At 39.9% G+C, this 19,595-nt stretch overlaps 1 protein-coding gene across 1 annotated transcript in view; it reads right to left on the bottom strand.

Moving 5' to 3' along the window:
- The window catches only part of LOC310950587 (CUB and sushi domain-containing protein 3-like), a gene marked incomplete at its 5' end in the record, with an annotated part of 253,461 nt that overhangs the window by 219,953 nt on the left and 13,913 nt on the right, over positions 1-19,595 (bottom strand). Inside the window, one exon of the mRNA XM_083918484.1 lies at positions 18,306-18,528. Coding sequence (XP_083774610.1) covers positions 18,306-18,528 — 223 coding nt within the window. The remainder of the gene's footprint in view (positions 1-18,305; positions 18,529-19,595) is intronic.

Here is a 19,595-nt window from a genome sequence, read left to right on the forward strand (position 1 = left end):
GCAGGTGAAGTGCATGGCTGTAAATTTATAAATTCCTGTTGAGAGATGTGTGCATTAAAATGCAATGATACATAAAAGCTACATACCAAAGTAACTATTACTAAAAATAATGACTGCTCAAAGACCTCAGACGTCACACTACTGGTGAGTTTGTGTACTGTGGCATTTTGTGTCTAATAAAACAGAACTGCCCTGAGAATTGTGATACAATTAGTCAACCAATAGTGCACTGGGTACTATACAATCAAAACCCATGCAGAAACCTTCCCTATTATTCAATGGTGTTTGAAGGCTGGCAGCTGCATTGTAACAGACTGCTTCATTACTGCATTTCAAATTAGGTGCACATCCAAACAAATCCATTTACTTTCACGACGTCGTAAACAAGATGTGTTGCTGACCATTCCTCAGCGGCAGTTGCTGATGTTCTATCGACCTTCCACTGCTGTAAGCCAGGCTGTGTACCATGGTCAGAACTTGTGTATGAAACAAAATTTCTTCTCCTCTATTGCCATCTTGTTTTCTCGTAATTACCCATTGCTAGTTTTGGGGCTTTTTGTGTCTGAACCTCTACTTGACAATAACCCAGGTAAATAATGTCTGTAGCGGGCCAAGTGTGGAAAAAAGAACTTCTTCCTGTGACGACAAAGAAGAGGGGTGCTGTATTTACAGCTTCAATAGAGTTTCCAATTACAGCACTGTGAACTGTGCTGGTCCTTGCAGTAAATAATTACCCTTTGTCACAGGTACTGCACAGCATGCCAAGATACCACTAAAAGTCAATTGCCACATGATGCAATTTTAAATACATTTATGGAGGAATTAGAACGGAAACTTTGACCCTGTTAGAAGCTTAATCACTCACACAAGAACTGTACTGAATTTGCATGCTATCATAGAAAATATAAAGTGGAGGCAAGCTTGTGCATCACAAGAAAAGTCTTTGTGGGGGTTAAACAAAAACAGGGAGCATATTAAAACAATTTGTCACTTTTCAATATTTCAACTACGTTTCGATGGGCAATATTCAAGCTGGTCACAATCTAAACATCAAAAGGTAATGTAATAAATTTTGCAGTGTACACATAATGCAGAGCTATGCTATAGGAAACAAATGTAAACAGATCATCACAATTCGCTCCAAGGAGCCGGATTCGACTACTGCCTACAGTTGAATCGTCGCAAAATTTGGTTATGAAACATTGGATTATTCCATTCTGGCTCTGGGGGTGCTGAATGTCTGATTTGACATATAGATGCTTGATTTCACCAATAAACCATGATAAATAGCCTATTTGGGTACAAATATAAGCCATTCAATAAATACGGTTGCTAAAAATGTGAAAATAACTTAAATGTGAAAGTGTGCTTTTAATCCATCTCCTCAGAGTGCGGGAATAACCCCCTCCCCCTCTTGGACTAAGTTGTATGATCCAGGATCAGAGCGCATCTTGGCTGGGCTTTAAATCTATCTTGGCGTCAGAAATACAACTGCTACTGTTTAATCATTTCAGTTGAATATTTGCCCATTTGTTGTTTTTCATCATAGACGCTCAATCCAACACAGTCTGACACAGCGCTGTTAAAGTGAAACTACAGTTCTAAATATACCGTCAGCTATTGCCAAAGAAAGATACAAACAAGACACATTTATCTTATAACAACAAATACTTTTAAAAAGGTGCCCCTATCAGAAATCAGAAATCCCATCTCTCAGTAACCCTCTGCCTGAAAGGCGTGACTGCGCAGCACTGGACTCACGTGCATGCGCCGCTGTCTGCTTCATGTCTATGGCTCGCCACCTCGAATCAGAGGGTTTTTCATGAGCAAAAAAAAAAAAAAAAACTTTGACGATCTGATTCTAATGCTCTGCTCGTTTTCAAGCAGCTGAAGCTTGTCAGGGGTTAGACTCAGGTGTGTTAGAGCAGGGAGTAATCTAAAACATGCAGGAAGGTGGCCCTCCAGGGGTCCGTTTCACAAAGCAGCTTTAGTGAAACCTGTGAGTCTGTTAACCCTGAAATGAGGGAAACTCTGAGTTTTCCGTTTCACAAAGGGAGGTAACTCAAACCAGAGATAGAGGGGTAACTCTAGCCTGTTTCACAAAGAGAGGTAACTTAAACTCTCGGTCAGTTACCATGGTAACATGCTCTCTGAACCTAACCTGGTCGGGACCAGGTTAGTTACAGAAAACCTTAAGTTTCTCTCTGTCTCCGCCCTCTTTCAACCACACACGGTGTTTGATTTCCTCATTCATTCAGTCAGCGGGCGAGTTTTGTCTGTTTTTTCAGAAAATCATTGCAAAAAGCATTCAGTAGGCCTACATTAGAAGTTATATTAGGTGGCAACTATTTCACTACCATGGCATGTCCTTTTGATAATGATCCCGTGGATGAAGGTGCAGCATTACTGCACAGAAAATTAAATATTCGTCGGGAGATGATTATCAAACTATTGATTATAGATGTTCTTGCATTTCCAGGCAATTCTCTTTTTGAGCGGTACCGTTTCATATCACAGCAGATATTGGCCCTCATTTATCAAACGAACGTACGGCAGAAAAACGTGCGTACAACCATTTCCAAACGTCGGCATTTATCAATTTGGACGTGAGCGGGAGCTACGATCAAATCTCACGTCTGGTCTGAGATTGTGTACGCACATTTCAGCCTGTGTATTTGCGGTGCAGCACAGCAAAATCTGGCTGAAAATAATGAACAAACCTCAGCTGTCATTAAGCATAAGCAGTCACATATTAAGAACAGATCAAAACGGATTCTTAAAACGAATAAAAAAAATAAAAATTGTGGTTGGAGCAATTGATTGTACTCACGTGCGTCTGAAGGCACCATCCATGAATGATTACGCATTCATCAATCGCCAAAACTACCACTCGATAAATGTGCAGGTGATTTGTGATGCCAAGCTATCGCTTTTAAACGTGTTGGCCAGGGGGGACAAACACGATTCTTTTATATTTCAAAACAGCTCGGCTCCAGCCCCCCGCGACCCCGACATTGAATTAATGAATGAATGTGTTGGCGCGTGGCTGCAGCAAGACGCACTGCAGAGCCAAAGTCATCTCCTCGGTTGGTGGCTACCCTCAATAAATTGCATTAAATCAAACAAGGTATCAGATGATTAACATCTTGGTATGGTTTTCTGGTTCTTCTAGGTGACAAAGGTTATCCCCTAACAGAATACCTAATAACCCCGCTGGCAAACCCCGCTACCGAGCAAAAGCGCCGGTGTTGTGCCGTATTCAGCACCCCTGCCGTGAAATGCACCCCCTCGCATTATAGGTGATATTCTGGATCAGAAGGCTGTTGTTTCCACCTAAAGGAGTAGTTTATATACAGCTAATCCACAACGGTCAGAACATTGGTTACTTACAGTCTTTAAACTATTTTAAAGAGTTTAAAAACAAACTTGGATAATAGCGAACACAAAACAACACCTTTTTGTATGTTCTATGGTAATATGCTGCAGCCATAATTACAAAATGAATGAAATGGATCTTGCGTTTCCTAAATATAATCCCAGCTTTTCTTGCAATTCATATGTTCAAAGGTGTGTGCTTTTAATTGGGTTACCTGTATATAAACTACTCCTTTAGGTGGAAACAACAGCCTTCTGATGCAGAATATCACCTATAATGCGAGGGGGTGCATTTCACGGCAGGGGAGCTGAATACGGCACAACACCTGTCCAACAGTGCGCACAGGCGCACTCGGGTCACAGTGGAGCGCTGCCTCCGTTATTCTTTTCCATACAGCGTTTTTATGGGCCCCTTTTATTCCACTCTTAAGACTGACAAAAAGCACATCTTTATTTTGCTCCATCTCGGATGTCAGGATGCCGATCTGTGTGTCGGAAAAGTTTCTTTTCTAACCTGCGTTCTTCCTCTCCATGTATGACCTCAGTGGGCGAGGCCTCCGAAACAGGAATATTTAGGGGCGTCACATGTTAATGACGATCGAATTCAGCCGCCGCATTTATCAAGGCCCGCTCATTCGTACGTGAGATTGGTCAGATACGAATGTTTCATAAATCACACGTGGGTGCTTTCCTACGACCAATTCTGCGCTCAGATCTGCGCCCGTTTTCACGCAAGATTGATAAATGAGGCCCATATTGTGTTGCGCTGCATTTTTTTGCAAAAGGGAGTTTTTTTATACAACGTATAAAAATCATTCAGTAGGCCTACAATAGAAGTTATATTAGGTGGTGACTATTTCACTACCATGGCATGTCCTTTTGATAACGATCCCGTGGATGAAGGTGCAGCATTACTGCACAGAGAATTAAATATTCGTCGGGAGATGATTATCAGACCGCGCATAGACGTCCTTAATATGCTGCAGCCATAATTACAAAATGAATGAAATGGATCTTTTGAGCAAGTTGAATGTATTTGACTTAGCGTTTCCTAAATATAATCCCAGCTTTTCTTGCAATTCATAGGTTCAAAAGTGTGTGATTTTAATTGGGTTACCTGTATATAAACTGCTCCTATAGGTGGAAACAACAGCCTTCTGATCCAGAATATCAACTATAATGCAAGGGGGTGCATTTCACGGCAGGGGTTCTGAATACGGCACAACACCGTTTAATGTCAGAGTCCATCATTTACATACACAACCTCATCCGTCCTTACATTTCCAACACTAACAACCAAAGTCATGCTCTCACATCCCAGCAGATATTCTGTGTTGTGCTGCGTTTTTTTGCAAATGGGAGTTTTTTATACAACATATAAAACAGCCACTTACGGTAATATTTACTTTACAATGTAAAACATGCTCAAAATGAGGCGTCACCATGAGATTGTGCCGATGTTTTACCTGTTTGAACAATGTTTTTATGTTTCATCTTAAGCTGCTGCCAAGTGCGCTTCTCCCCCGTGTGAAGCACCTAAATTAAATAAATGAATAGGCTTCCACTCAAGCAGTTCCCCCTGTGATATTACTGTGATTGCAACAGGACTATATTTAAACTTACACACTGACCCGAGCAGCATTGTCCTCCCGCACCGTCTCCCTCTCTTTTGCTGCTGCAGCAGTGTTACACTTTTGGCGAAAAACATGCTCAAACTCTCCGTATGAGCTCATTAATATTTACAGTTCCAGTTGTAGCGTAGCCCTCCCCTTCCCCGTTGCTATGGTGACTCGTCGAATCAGGGCTCCATTGATGCTGTCTTTTTTTACTTGTGGTGCACGCGCTTAACTCCAGGTCAAACTACTCTGAGTTGATCAACCTAACGCAAATCTGCTGTTTTGGAACTGAAAACTCAGAGTTTCCTATCTCAGAGTAGATCAACTCAGAGTTCAGGGTTAGACTCAGAGTTTGTTGAACCTGCTTTGTGAAACGGACCCCAGGAGCATGGGTTCCCCACCCCTGATTTAAATAATAAAAAACAACCATAAAAAGAAAGAACTTTGTGTTTTGCGGCATTACTTCAGCGAAGCATTTCTCACTCTCAACAGGCTCAGAAAGCACAAACGGGGAGCCTGAGTCGATACTAACCCCCGTCACTTATGTGTGTAAGCAGGGACTGTGTGTGAGACGATCTGGGGTTAAAGTGGGCATGTGTTCTGGCACCTTCGATTAAATAACAACCAGATTAATTAAACATATTAATCTGGTTGGCAGTTTGATACGCAAGTGTTTCTTTCTGCAGCGATGCACCGCCATGCATCTATGAATAAGGCAACTGTCTGTGGTTAGTTCACATCTCTAAGACAGGCGAAAGCGTTACCTAATCTGCTAAAGTCAGTTGAACAGATTAAATAAAAATAACCTTGTCAGTAGCCTACCGGTAGGGAAAATAATGCTTACTTGCTGTTGGATGGGTATTTTTGTGTTTTTAGCTGAGTTCAGGGTTCCTACACATTTTTCATTTCAAAATTCCATACTTTTTCTGACTCAAATTTCCAGACTTCTTGTAGGATTTTTTTGGTCAAAATTGAACATCTGAATACCAATGGTTAGATGCTTATGTCAATAAATGGTTTACAAGTCCAACTTTTAATACGTATGTTCAATTCTGACTATGTATGCCATTATGTTGCCAAGTAATTACAAGACATTTTTAATTTCGTATTGTAGCTCATAAGTGGATGAACACTAAACCGACACATGTTCAACACACAGCTCTTTGTTCAGACTAAATGCTTAAAGAGTGCAATTAATAACTGTGAGCCTGCAACACTACAGACAGTAACAGTAGGGATGTACAATTAGCCAGGAACAACAAAAGAAAACACAAGTCTGTGCTTCATTAGCTTTAGATGGAGTAAACATAATTGTAAATAAATAAAATGATAAATAAAAATAAATCATAAATAAAATGGACACGTATGGAAAAATTTCAATAAATGAAAAAAGCAGTCGCACGGCAAACGGTAACCATGGTAACCCGACACCACTCTACAGCCAGCTTGATTAGTTTCATATCATCTACAGCTAGGCTATGTTGCGTTAGTAAATATCAATATATTTTAGAAAGTGAGATAATAGTCTGGAAACAATACAAACATTTTTCAATAGTCTTTTCCCTTTTTTTCTAAACTTATCCAGACCAGGAAATTACTCAAATTAAATTCCATACTTTTCCATACTGCGTAGGAACCAAGCCCCCACCACAGCGACTTCCTGTTTGATCCAATACTGCAGTGCCAAAAACTGCAGTACTCTGAGTGGCCAGTAGGAGTAGTTTGCACAATAGAGCAGTTTCTCATTGACCCCCATGTTAAACAGACCAATTTTCACAGCATAATTAAACCTACTTAGAACTTCCCAAAGCAACTTCAGTCAAAAGCAACTGACTGAAATGGCAGCATTTTTCTAGGAAGACATTTCCCCTCTCATCCAAGAGGCTTCATCAGTTCATGTACGCATCTGACCAGGCTGGGACTGGTCCAACTAACTGGTGTGGAGATCCAGGTATTTAACCTTTAACAAGGCCGATAATGTCACTGAAACCCTTTGTGCTCCAAGGGCCAATGACCGTCGTTAGAGTGGCAGTCGTTGGTGGGAAGTTGGTTTCAACTTTGTTAGTGCTCTACTTTTACCCTGCAGCCAGCATACAGCAGTTTCGGAGAGCAGCCAGTCTCACCTCGGCACTCGTGCAGCTATGGCAACATGTGATACAGAGAGACAAAAAAGGGGAGAGAAAACAGATGCAGTGTTACCACAACATAGGGTAACAGAACTAGTTCTGTGAGCTAAAACCTCAGTATTTTCTTTAGTCTTGACCTATGACCAGGAGATTTAAAAAAAAGAAAAGACATATTCTCATGACCACAAGCAAGGTGGATAAAATGCCGTAGAAAAACCATAGCCATGCCAAACTTCATCTCAGATGCATGTTTCAAGTCTCTGCAGGCGTATTCCATTTTTTAGATTGCACTGTTGTCATCATGGCACGAAAAAGCAAGGGAATGTGGATGTCATGGGGTTAGTGTACATCAAGGGGAGACATCTTTTCTAAGGCTGTCAGTGGGAAGGATTAGCACTGTACCTGGCATTAAAAGCAGAGTTTTCTGCACTCCTAGACCGATTTCTGATTCAGACATGTCTCAAGTATGGGTCACCATTTTAAATCAGAACCACTCAGTCTGAATTCATCGAAGGGGAAAGAAAGAGAAACCTGTCATTTTGAAAACAGTTTCTCAAGGAGTCTTTGGAAAATCCTGTGTGTTTTGGTTTGTCTGAAACCAAAAATCACATTGACATGAGTAGATCGTCATCACCTGTTGCTTTGGCAACGGGAGCGTTGGATGGATAGTTGGAAAATGTAATTTACAAACGCCATAGGGGCTTGTTGTTTCTTAAGACACAAGGAGACTGTGAGTGAGATATCAGACACAATTCTACAAAAAAGACATCCTGAATACAGGATCATAAGTAACTTATAAGTAAGTATAAGTAAGGAATTTTTATAAATAAAGAACAAGGTTGGTTACATACAAGAAAAATGGCTCCACAGACAGGAGGACAATACATCTACTGTTTGCTGGGGTAAAAAAATGAAAGTATAGTTTTTTGATTCAAAGATGATTCTGTGACAATGAAATTCCAGTTTCATTCCATTGTACAGTAGATTATGCAGTCCTATTTATAGCCAATCAGCAACATTATTGTTTTTGACCTGTGATGGTGTTGGAAGCTGGTGCATTAGAGGTCATACATAGTCAGGACCAAATTAATTCTATGAAAATGATTTTATAAATTTGATCAAAGCCTATTCAAAAACAGGCACAAGTGAAATGGGAAATTTTATGAAATGACGGAAAAGCTTATTAACAAAAATCTTTGTGCAGCTTTACAAATACAAATTAAAAGGTTATAGTGTGTGCCAGAAAAAAGTTCTGCTGCATCTCTGCTGGACTCCACCAGGTCAACCAAAAATGTCACCATGAATCTAGAAGTGCAAGGTGTCTGAACAGCTATGGCGCCACCCGTTTATGGATCAAAGCAACACCAATGGTAGTAGAATGTGTGTGCCTGGGAACAATGTGCCAATGATTGCCAGGACAGATACAGTCTTTCCTTCCGGCTGAACACACTACATCAGCCCTGAAGGTAGCTGTCACGCCATCTGATTAGCGTGTCATGGTAGTGGCGTGCCATAGAGAGAGAGGGAGAGAAGAGAGACAGGAATGATGTACCTCTATTGTCTGACTCACTGTCTCTCTACCCCATCTGTCTTTCCCTTTGTGTCGCACTAGCTCTGTCTGTCACAGTAGTTATGCTCACTTCTTCTGTTTCTCATTGCTCTTATTCACTGTTATTTTTCCTGCAGGTTCACACTTCGTTTCGCATTTTGTCTTAGCTTGGGGGGGGGGGGGGGGGTCTCGCATGCTCTGACTGATCTTACTTAGTGAGCAACAATTAAGGTGAACTACTTCTTTATTGTAAGACACAGAGCAACATAAGGCATGTCACTTACTAGGGTGAATTATAGTCTACCTGCTAGCTGTCTCCTCAAAATTAAATTATTTTCGTAATCATTACAGCAGCCCATGTCACTGACTTTTTTTTAAGAGAAGATTTTTTTTTCTAGCCATTTATGCCTTCATTAGTTAGTACAGCTGAAGATCAACAGGAAATGGGGAAGAGAGGAAGAGAGAGAGGGGATGACATGCAGCAAAGGTCTGAGTCAAACCCCCGCTGCTGTGGGGAGGACTTTTAGCCTCTGTATATGGGGCACCTGCTCTACCGCTGAGTCATCAGGCGTCCGAAGACACTGCCATTTTGTTGTAATAATTGCACAAACAAAGGTCAAATCAAGGTCAAAGGGAAATGAAATATGGACAATACCTGGTGAATGGTCAGAAAGTTAATATCTCTGTGTGTCTAGTGTGCCACTAAATTTTAGTTTTGCACAGAATCACATTGTCGTTTTCTACAGTATCATGCATCAGCAAGTAATTCTCCTGATGTGAACAGGCAGGGTTTCGAATGCCAAAAACAAAACTGTGATAAATAGGAGAAATCATTTCAACTAAAAGAAAGAAAAAAAACTGTAATTAGTTCACAGGTGTGCAGACAAAAGGGTAATTAATCCTCTTCTCCATGTATGCTATCTGCATTGTGGTTCTGGTAAATTTGTGTTTGGGGCAGAAGATAGACTTAGCATAGAGTCAATTTAGGGTATTAGGGCTGCCCCCGACCAAGGATTTTCTTGGTCGACCAGTGGGTGTCATTAAAAGCGATGGAAAACCATTTCACTTCCTCAACCTCGACAAGAGCAGCGCAGATCTTCACTTCTTCAGTTCTTACCTTTCATAATAACAGCTCTACGTACACATTACACAGTTAACTGTTTACCAGAGGGAACCCAAATTCATTCAGAGCATTTCACTAAAAGGCAACTCAATATAATATCTGAAAGTTGTTCAGTGTTAGCTTTTGCTGGTCAGAAATCACAGGAGACACTTATTTTGACTCCAGGCCGGAGTCTCCGGAGCTAACCTCTGTCACTTCACTCAGCAGAAACAACACACGGGTGTCCTCCATGTGTCTTTATTTGTTCTCAAACTGAAAACTGGAATTGCTGTACATTCACTTTATTGCACTGCACTGATCGCTCTCTCTCATCCATTCAGAACACATCTCCTTTCACATGTTCATGTCATTTATTGGTCCCGCCCCCAGAGAAGAAGGCTCCGTTGCTCTATCTTTTGTTTGACACACCCACTGACTTTTAGGTTCTAGTTAGGAACAAACGTTTCAGGTTATGAAAAAAAGCTATTTTTGATCGAAATGCTCCGGCTGTTTCAAACTCTTGTGCGCGAAGAGAAACTAAAAAAGGCTATGAGTAAAAACAGGACCAGCCCCTCCCCTACCCGCTCACTCATGCACAATTGCGCATGCAGCACAAACACAGAGACAGACGCAAGCGAGAGCAGCCAAAGAGGAGTTGGATAGTAAAATAAATTAAAAATAATGGCTCGGTTATTTGGATTCAAAGTTTCAGATGAGCAGAATACTGTATTCTTTAGAGAATACTAAAAGTTTGAGCACGACAAATCTCTACCACCATTTACAACAGCGCCAGAAAGTGCAATACAAGGAGTGTGTAAAACTTTGTGCTGAAACCGAGAACCGCCAGCCTTTTTTATTATATTAATTCATTCAAGTGAATGAGAAAGTGTGTGTGTGTGTGTGTGTGTTTGTGTGTGTGTGTGTGTGTGTGTGTGTATTGTTCAGAATTTTACAGAATATCCGCTACCAAACCCTTACAAATTAATTTCAGATTAATTCAGTAAATTTTAGGGCATGCAACCCCATCAGACATGATTATTTGTCTCTTTAACCCACCCACCCAACAAACACACTTATAGTTGAACTCGAACGTTCGAATTTTACCTTCTAATGAATGGTTACTTTAATAAAATTATTTGCCCAATGGTTTTCCTACACTAAAATGAAATTAAACGTCAAGTTCAATGAACTCCTGACTGTAGTGCTTAATTTCAGTGTCACTATCAACAAGGTATTGTTGGACTGTAGAAACAGCACGTCAGGTGGTGTAACTGGTTTGTGTCAAATGGGGTAACCAGTATTTTTTCTTTTTGAATATGATCACATGCAAGTAACGTAATGATACTCAAGTGAAAACACATTTAAGACTTTTTACAAAAAGTCAACAATTTGTCAACAATTATTTAAGTCCCCCCCACCCCCCTTAACTTAACCAATCAAGAGTATATCCAATATGCGAGAACACGCATGAGATGGAGAATCTCTCATTGTGTGCTGCATGTGAAAGAGACACTCCAGACCAGATTCTCCTGGCTTCATATATGAAAACAGCTTAAAAAGGGATTTTCATGACATGACATTTGCCAAACGATCAGGCAAACATGTCCATGTAATAAATGTAGTTCCATATAATCATGTATTATTCATTTTGTATCATTTAGGGCCTGTGCACGAAAGTGCCGGGAAACCTATTTACTCTGAAGAAATTATTATTATTATTTTTCTACTACCATCGCACAGAAACTGTCGCACAGGTCAGAAGTGGCGAAAACTGAAAAGTTCAAAAGTAATTGGGGTAGGGGGGCAGGTTTCATAGTGCCCACAAACACATGCCATGGTTGGGATAAAGTTCCTTTGATGGTTATGAAATTTGGTGGGATCATTACTCTCATCTTAATTTCACTGAAGTAGAAGTCCGCCATCTTGGATTTTGCCTGTCAATTTACATTTACCAACAAGTTTGAGGACTTTAGGATGCACAAAAACTCACAAAATGTTATGTCCATGTTCACAAGAGTAAATATTTCTATTTGATGTCACGATTGGGCTTGGGCATGGCACATCGGCTCAAATGCACCTCCTAATTACTTTTAGCATTTTTGAGGGGCTATTGGTGCTCTTCAGTGCACTTAAGTGTCTAAACTTAATACCTGATATGGGTCTTGGGTTTATGTTTGATAAATTGGCTCACGGCGTCTCCTAGAATATCTAAAAAACACTGCTCAACCTTTAAATTTGACGTAGATGTATGAAATTTGGTAGGCAGATGTAAAGTATGGAGACTTTGAAAAAAGCCTCTTGGGGCCATACCCTAAGTCCAACAGGAAGTCAGCCATTTTTAATTTTCCGTTGCATTTTTTCACAAAGTGAAGCCTGTCAGACGTGTTGTACGTTTATACATATTTAACTATATAGAGGATACTACAATTTTTCTGCTTTGGCAAATTATCAGAACGTTCTAATATCATATCGCCCACCCCTACTTGACGGTGGGATTTGTTATTCACAAGCTACAGCAAGAATAGCTCTATAACCACGTGTCAAATTTAACAAATCAAAAACAAAGCCTTAATCAACTCTGCATGCGATGTGTGCACTTGTCATAGTAATAATGTAATGACAGCAGCAAAAAGATCACCTTAATGAGGTAATTCTTTGTGCAGGGCAACACTGGAATAAAAGGCTCTAATACACTAACTCACTTCCTTTCCTTTACCATCCTCAACACATTATTGCAGCAATAATTAGTGTTTTAACCAACCATTCCCAGTCACGAGGGATTATACGTAATGTAAGTGCAGCACCAAGTGAGAGGGATGGGGGAAAAAACTTCACAGAGCAAAGAGAATACATAGATCAATGGGAAGACACACTAATCAGGTCCATCACAGGGATGTCGATTATTTTTCATGTTAGAAATTCATTGTCGCTTTTGTCGTGTTGCCTTCTGAATTTCTGCCTTAATTAATTAAATGCATTAATAAATTAAATGACTCCTTAATCTCTATCAAGGTTTCTATTCATAATTACCCAAGAAAGGGAAAATACCTTCGTATTTTTTCCAGCTGAGTGAACAACACATCAACAGAGAAGGGAAGGAAAAAAAATATATGGAAATGAGTATCTTTCACAACAGTTGCTGGAAGAGAGGGTGGAAAAGTTTTTCCTGCATCTTTTTTGAAAAAGTTAAACATAAAGGTAAGAAAACACAAGGTAAGGTAGCTTGTTTTCTCTCTTCTTCTCAGTGATTTTTGTTTTGGACAGAATTAATTGTGTTAGAGCAGGCGTTCTACTAGCGTACATTTTGGGCCCTAAAGGCACAGCAAAGAGTGTGTCATGGACTTATCATTTTCTGGCGCCACACAAAATAGTCCCACATTGTGAGGAAATATGCCACTTGGAAAAACAAAAGTGTGACTAAAACACAAAGAATAACGTTGCTATTTAGAGGTTTGGGTCGGATCAGCAAAAACCCATCAGGATTTGAGCCTTTGCTTTTGTCTAGTAGCAAGAATTACTTGTGCTTTTCCTCCTTCGCTCTGAATGGTAGGATTAGTTCCATGTGAATTTAAAAAAGTCTCAGCAAATATAATATCTGGTTTCTTGTATTGAAAATTGTTAACCCTATATTTGAAACAGTTAATCAGAGATGACATTTAAAAGACACACTCAGTGTCCACTTTATTAAGTACACCTGTGAAATCTAATGCAATCTAATACAACTGTCCTCGAAAAAGTCCTCTTGTGTGATGTCTCTTATGTTGACTCTGTCAAGGAGGTGTTTTAGCATTCAAATCATTTTGTATTGGATTTTATATGATTGCATAGGTGGATCTAAGCCAGGGCTGCCCAATCCTGCTCCTGAAGGGCCACTGTCCTGCTTGTTTCAGGTTTCTCCCTGCTCTAACACGCTTGAGTCTAACGATTTTCAAACCTGTGACAAGCTTCAGCTGCTTGATAACGAGCACATCATTAGAAACAGGTGTGTTGGAGCAGAGATAAACCTAAAACATGCAGGACAGTAGCTCTCCAGGAGCAGGGTTGGGCAGCCCTGATCTAAGTGGACACTGTATGTGTATTTTATAAAAACAGAAAATGACCAAAATTCAAATATTTAAAAAAACAAACACTGACAGTGAATGAGTGTCACGACTTACTGGATCTGGCCCTTCAAATTAAAAGCCCTCCAGCCTTTTAAGACCAGCCGCCAGTCACATAGATTTTCACTTACTTTTGACAAGACAAGGCTCCGAATGTTTGTTTGTTTTTTCCTGCAACCAATGGACTAATGAAATATTGGTCGTCTAATGATTTTTAGGTCGACCAGTGCTTGGGGGCAGCCCTACAATAAATGACATGAAAATGTGAAAGGAGATGTGTTCGGAGTGAATGAGAGCGATCAGAGCAGAGGAGAAATGCAGTTTATCAAGATATGTGTGAAGATAGCAAGTGAATGTACAGCAGCTCCAGTTTTCAGTTTGAGAACAAATAAAGACACTGAACAACTGTCAGATATTATATTGAGTTGCCTTTTAGTGACATGCTCTGAATGAATTTGGGTTCCCTCTGGTAAACAGTTAACTGTGTAGGCAGAGCTGTTATTATGAAATGTAAGAAGTGAAGAAGTGAAGATGTCTGTGCTGCTCTTGTCGAGGATAAAAGAGTGAAACGGTTATCCATCTGCACACAGCAGGCCTCTGTGTTGATGTCTTATAATCCTCACAAGTAAACAACAAAAAGTGATTGTTGATGAGAGGAAATCACCTCACATTCATGAACTTTACCTGGAACTAAACAATAAGTAGCACTCCTCTTAATGGTGCTAAATGATGGCACATTCAGATAAACACACACGCGCGCGTCCTTGAATGGTTCCGCACAAAACTGAACCGTTAAAGAACCCGTTCCCTGTCGGTCGAAATACGTGAAACTGAGGCTGTTCAACTGAGATAAAAAACGATAACAACACCCTGGTACTCAAAAACTAACAGTAAGCCCAACCCGTTGAATAGCTTCACCCATGAAGCTCCTAGGAGTGTTTTGTTTTTAAGCGTACTAACGTTATACTCTACGGAGTTTGTGTCATTTAGCCCGCCCATACACATATAAAGATCAAAATACCTTACAATTTAGTTATAAATGAATGATGTTGGACTTCCATGTCTTAACATAACAACACAACTTTTGACATGAGGTATTTGACGTGTCGCATCAGGAAAAGCACAGGTGCACCCAATAACATCAATTATGGCTCTGGTCAATTTATGAACACAGCTACGTCATAACCGTTGGCCAGAAGCTCCGGTTGTGCTTTTCGTCTAGCACTGTGCAACATGAACACTTATTGGCATGGGCTATGGCAAGTTTCTTCAAGTTTGCAGTCGCAGCGATAATGCTGATCTTTATGCCATGTTGGTATTCAAGTCAATATTATTATTAATAATTGGGTCGAACATTAATACCGGTACGAGGACCAGGGGATTAGCGTAGCTTTTTAGCAAAGCCGTTATCTAACGGTAGCTAGAGCTGTCAAACTTTGTTATCAAATTATGTAATTATGTTAATGAAGACACCAGGACAAGGTGGGGAACATATAGAAACAAGCCACTTACTAAAGTAATTAGCACAGGTCAACCGAAGCCTCCTCTACTGTATGCTCTGCTCTCCGCCCATTTCCACAGGTGTCTGCTTTCTGTCTGGCGACAGTTTGCGTTTACGTGTTTGCTGCAGCTTGGGAAATGTGTGCTGCATTCAATAACAATGGGAAATGTGCATTGTATTCTTTAATGTTCTACGTAGACTTCACGGTGTAAATGTCTTCTGAACGGAGGCGTTGTCTTTCCTTTGCCCACTCTTTCAAACTATAATCAGTGATGCATTGTGTGGCTGATACTAATCATGTTTGAGAAACACCTCAGCTGTGGTACTGTTTCACTGAATAAAGATGAGCCGATTTATCAAAATTGCACTGCGGTTTGACTGTCACTGATTTTTAAAGTTATTATTGTTACTTGAGTAAACATTCTGGCACTAACAACACTAAGTAGTATACTTTACAGCCAATAGATTTATCTCAGCATATGAAGCAACATCAACAGCATGTGTGATCACATAACTTGCTGATTGTTGCCATTTTACTGCCATTAAACTCAAATTACTGGCATAAAAATGCCCCCTCTTTACAACACAAAGGTTTGATCCAGTGTGTTATGGTAATGCTGAATATTTTGGTTTGGCTCAGTTTAAGGTAGCCTACTTGTGCAATGATTTTCCCCAGTATAGAGAGAAAGCTAAGACTGACAATACTTCCATGGAGAGCAATATGTCATAGTAATGTCAGGAATTGCTCTGTAATTGCTCATAGACATTTTTGTTTTTTTGGGATCATTTCCAGCAAGAGTAATATATGTGAGATCATTAAGTGATGTGGAGTCAATCAGAAGAGTGACAAACCTTTCATAAGCCTGACCTTGAAAACAGCATTATGCAACATAATCTTTTAAGTATCTAAAGTGATTCAGCTGCTAAAGTATCAACAACGATTCAGCTCTTGAATTATTCCACTTCATTGCCACGCTTTGCTATGCATCCTCCACTGTATTAGCATGAGACCTCGGTCCACTTACACTGGAGCTGAGGCACATAAATGTGACGTGAAAAATAATTTTGGCACTGTCTTTTTGAGTGTTTCAAAGAGAAATGCTGGACCCCATACTCACCTCTAATGGAACATGCTTGTCAATATAAGTGGGTAATCAGACACTAAGATGTATTTTAAAATAAAATAAAAGTTTTTGACAGGTTTAAAAGCGGATGTGTGATCAGCTCAGACAAGAGATGATCTGCTCATAGTGCACAGCACACATATCTATAAAGAGTGGGTTTATTTTGAGCAATTTGGTTTGACAAGGAAAATGTAAAATCTTTGTGGGGGTTTCCTTTGAAATCCAAACACCAAAAAAAATATTCTCAAAAGTGGGTTTCATTTACGGAAAGTAGGAATGAGAACATCCCAAGAATGCAGCGGTTCAGTTTCTTTCTGAATTAGAGTATGTCCTTCTTTTTAATGGCCAAACACAATATATATAAATTGATATTTTTCACTAGGCAAGTCAATGATGGTTAGTGTACAGCCAGCATGGTTAAACCAAATTGGCAACGGATAAATGAACTGCATTTATTTTAGCCTCTCATTCACCCATTCACACACACACACACACACACACACACACACACACACACACATGGCAGCAAGCTACCATGCAAGATGCTGGCCAAACATCAGGAGCAATTTGGGGTTCAGTATCTTGCCCGAGCACGCTTTGACAGGAGGATGTGGACAGGAGGAGCTGACACCGACCCTGCAATCAGCGGAAAAACCCGCTCATACCTCCTAAGCAACAACTGCCCCAAATTTGCAAGATTTGAGGGTTTGATTCAGCCTTTATGTTGGTGATTTTATGTTTGTTTAATAAAACACGTCAGAATTATGTACAGTATTAATCAAAATCCTTGAGCAGTGTACATCTCACAAAAACCTTCAAGAATGGTGCACTGAAAATGTCTGAATTTAAACTTTAGCCTTCAATGAAATATTGTCTATGAAATAATCTACAGCCTGCCTATTTAGAGTCGTATATCCATCCTTAGTGATCTCTAACATGTGGATTCGGTACAGTGAGCCTCCACTGCAAAAATCATGGCATGTCATCTCACCATGGGTATCAATTTTTCTTGATTAAATTCAATTATTGAACAGTATGCAGCTGCATAGTGTGGATTCACCATCCTGTGAAATCAAACACAGTGAGTGCCAAATAATTCCGTTAGAGACAGATACTGAGGAGTGGGATAAAATATAAAAAGAAACATAGAAGAACCTTTCCACATCTCTTGAATGTGAGGCATTTGTAAGAATGCCGAAAACATACTGAGTAAACAGTTGTTTGTCTGTTCAGTGACTATAGTAAACAAGGAGAAATCTTTCTGTTTGAATTTCATGTTTTCCTCTACACCTGTCTCCTCCAGTGAAGCATTTAAATAAAGGATGTTGGCTAGCTGACCCATGCATCATTGAACACTGCTCATTCAGAAATAAATGCCAGGGATTCTTCTTAGAGCTTTCAGGTTGATGGTTTTCTTTGCTATGGATTCCAAACACATGACTATTTAAAGTGTGTTTCATGAAACAAATAGTTTTTGAATTTGTTGTGTACAAAATTGTGTACTCCTCATACTGGAACAAAAAATTCATACTGTATACTGTGTATGACTGTCCAGAGTAGCCTATCAAATGTTCCATGCATACTTATAAATAAATATGTTAAAGTTATAGCCTGTTAAGGTACAAAAATACATCTTCCCTTGAAACCAAAACACAAAATGAGCTTTACACGTGTAAAATCCAAACCAGAATATTCTACAGTTGTAAGAGGGCATTTCACTTCTGCACAAAACCATGTCAGAAAATAGTTGACAGAATACAATCCACACACACTGCTGCTGACTTGTGCACAATAAAGATCAACCTTGCTTACCTCGTCCTGAAGTTAGCCGGGTGCGGATGCCCGTCATACAAAGATAAAAAGTCATATTCCTCCTCCACAGCGAAAGATTGAAAAACTATATGAATCCTGCTCCCCTCCTCTGCAACAATCAGCCAGGTACAGTTCGCTCCATTTGGATATCCGTATGGAAATCCGGGGCTTTCTATCGTCCCATTTCTCCCTTTTAAAGTGCCTCCGCAAGTATGGATAAAACCTGAAAAGAAAGGAAAGCACACAGTTATTATCAAACGCACAATGAGTGTGTATGACTCAGTTAAAGAGATAACGAAAAAAATGTTCTTCAACACATGGAAGAAAAGGAGATTCCATAGAGAAAATGTACTTAATTTTGCCCGGTGCGCCATCCAAGCAGCAATAAAGAAACAAAATGGTTTTAACACTTTTAAATAGACCTGTACAGATGTTATTCCAAGCAGCATTTTTATTGGAACAACTGTGTGTACCCTATAAAGTCCAGGTGCAATATTTCTTCAACTCAGAACAAGTTGTTTGGAAAATCCACATTGTTGGCTGACAGAAGGTGTGAGAGAAATCTGGCAACCAGCTGAATAAGAGCTTAGGCTGTGCCAACTAATGCTGTCATTATAGAAGAGAAATGCATAATTGAGGACTACTATGATGTTTATCAATGTTATATCGAACAAAAAGCTAGTGATATATCAATATGTCTGTCCACTTCTTTCCAGTGGGTCAGAAAGCCCCAGAGACAAGAAACAAACAAGGTCTTCCAATGTGGTGCCACAAGTCCTTAACACTCTGTTTTACAGCCCACACAATATATATATATTTGCACCTGGCTGCACCGGCCTACTGAAAATCAATACCGTTGACATATCGGGTTAAGCATTATACTATCATTCATAAACTACAATAATATGATTTGGCTAACCTTCATGGTGTTAATATAACGACCAAATGTGCCACAGCTAAGTAACCTTAACTCAAACACACGCACAGACACTTACAGTATACTTTTTCTCACACAATCACACCTATTTATCTATACTTCCACACATACTGCACACGCTTACAAGAACAATGTGGGAACATGCTCCCATACACACTGTGTCACACTGCAAAAAAGTGCCATTTTATTTGAGGCTATCTTGCACGTCTAATGAAATGCGAACTTAATTAAGATGCATGGTTTACCCCCCCCCCCCCCCCCCCATCCCACAATTTACTCGTAGTGTAATTAGCTTTTCACACTCAGTAGGTAAAGGATGTATTGCATAGTGTCGGCCATACACACACACACTG

Source organism: Echiichthys vipera (assembly GCF_963691815.1).
Source record: "Echiichthys vipera genome assembly, chromosome: 8".
NCBI lineage: Eukaryota > Metazoa > Chordata > Actinopteri > Perciformes > Trachinidae > Echiichthys > Echiichthys vipera.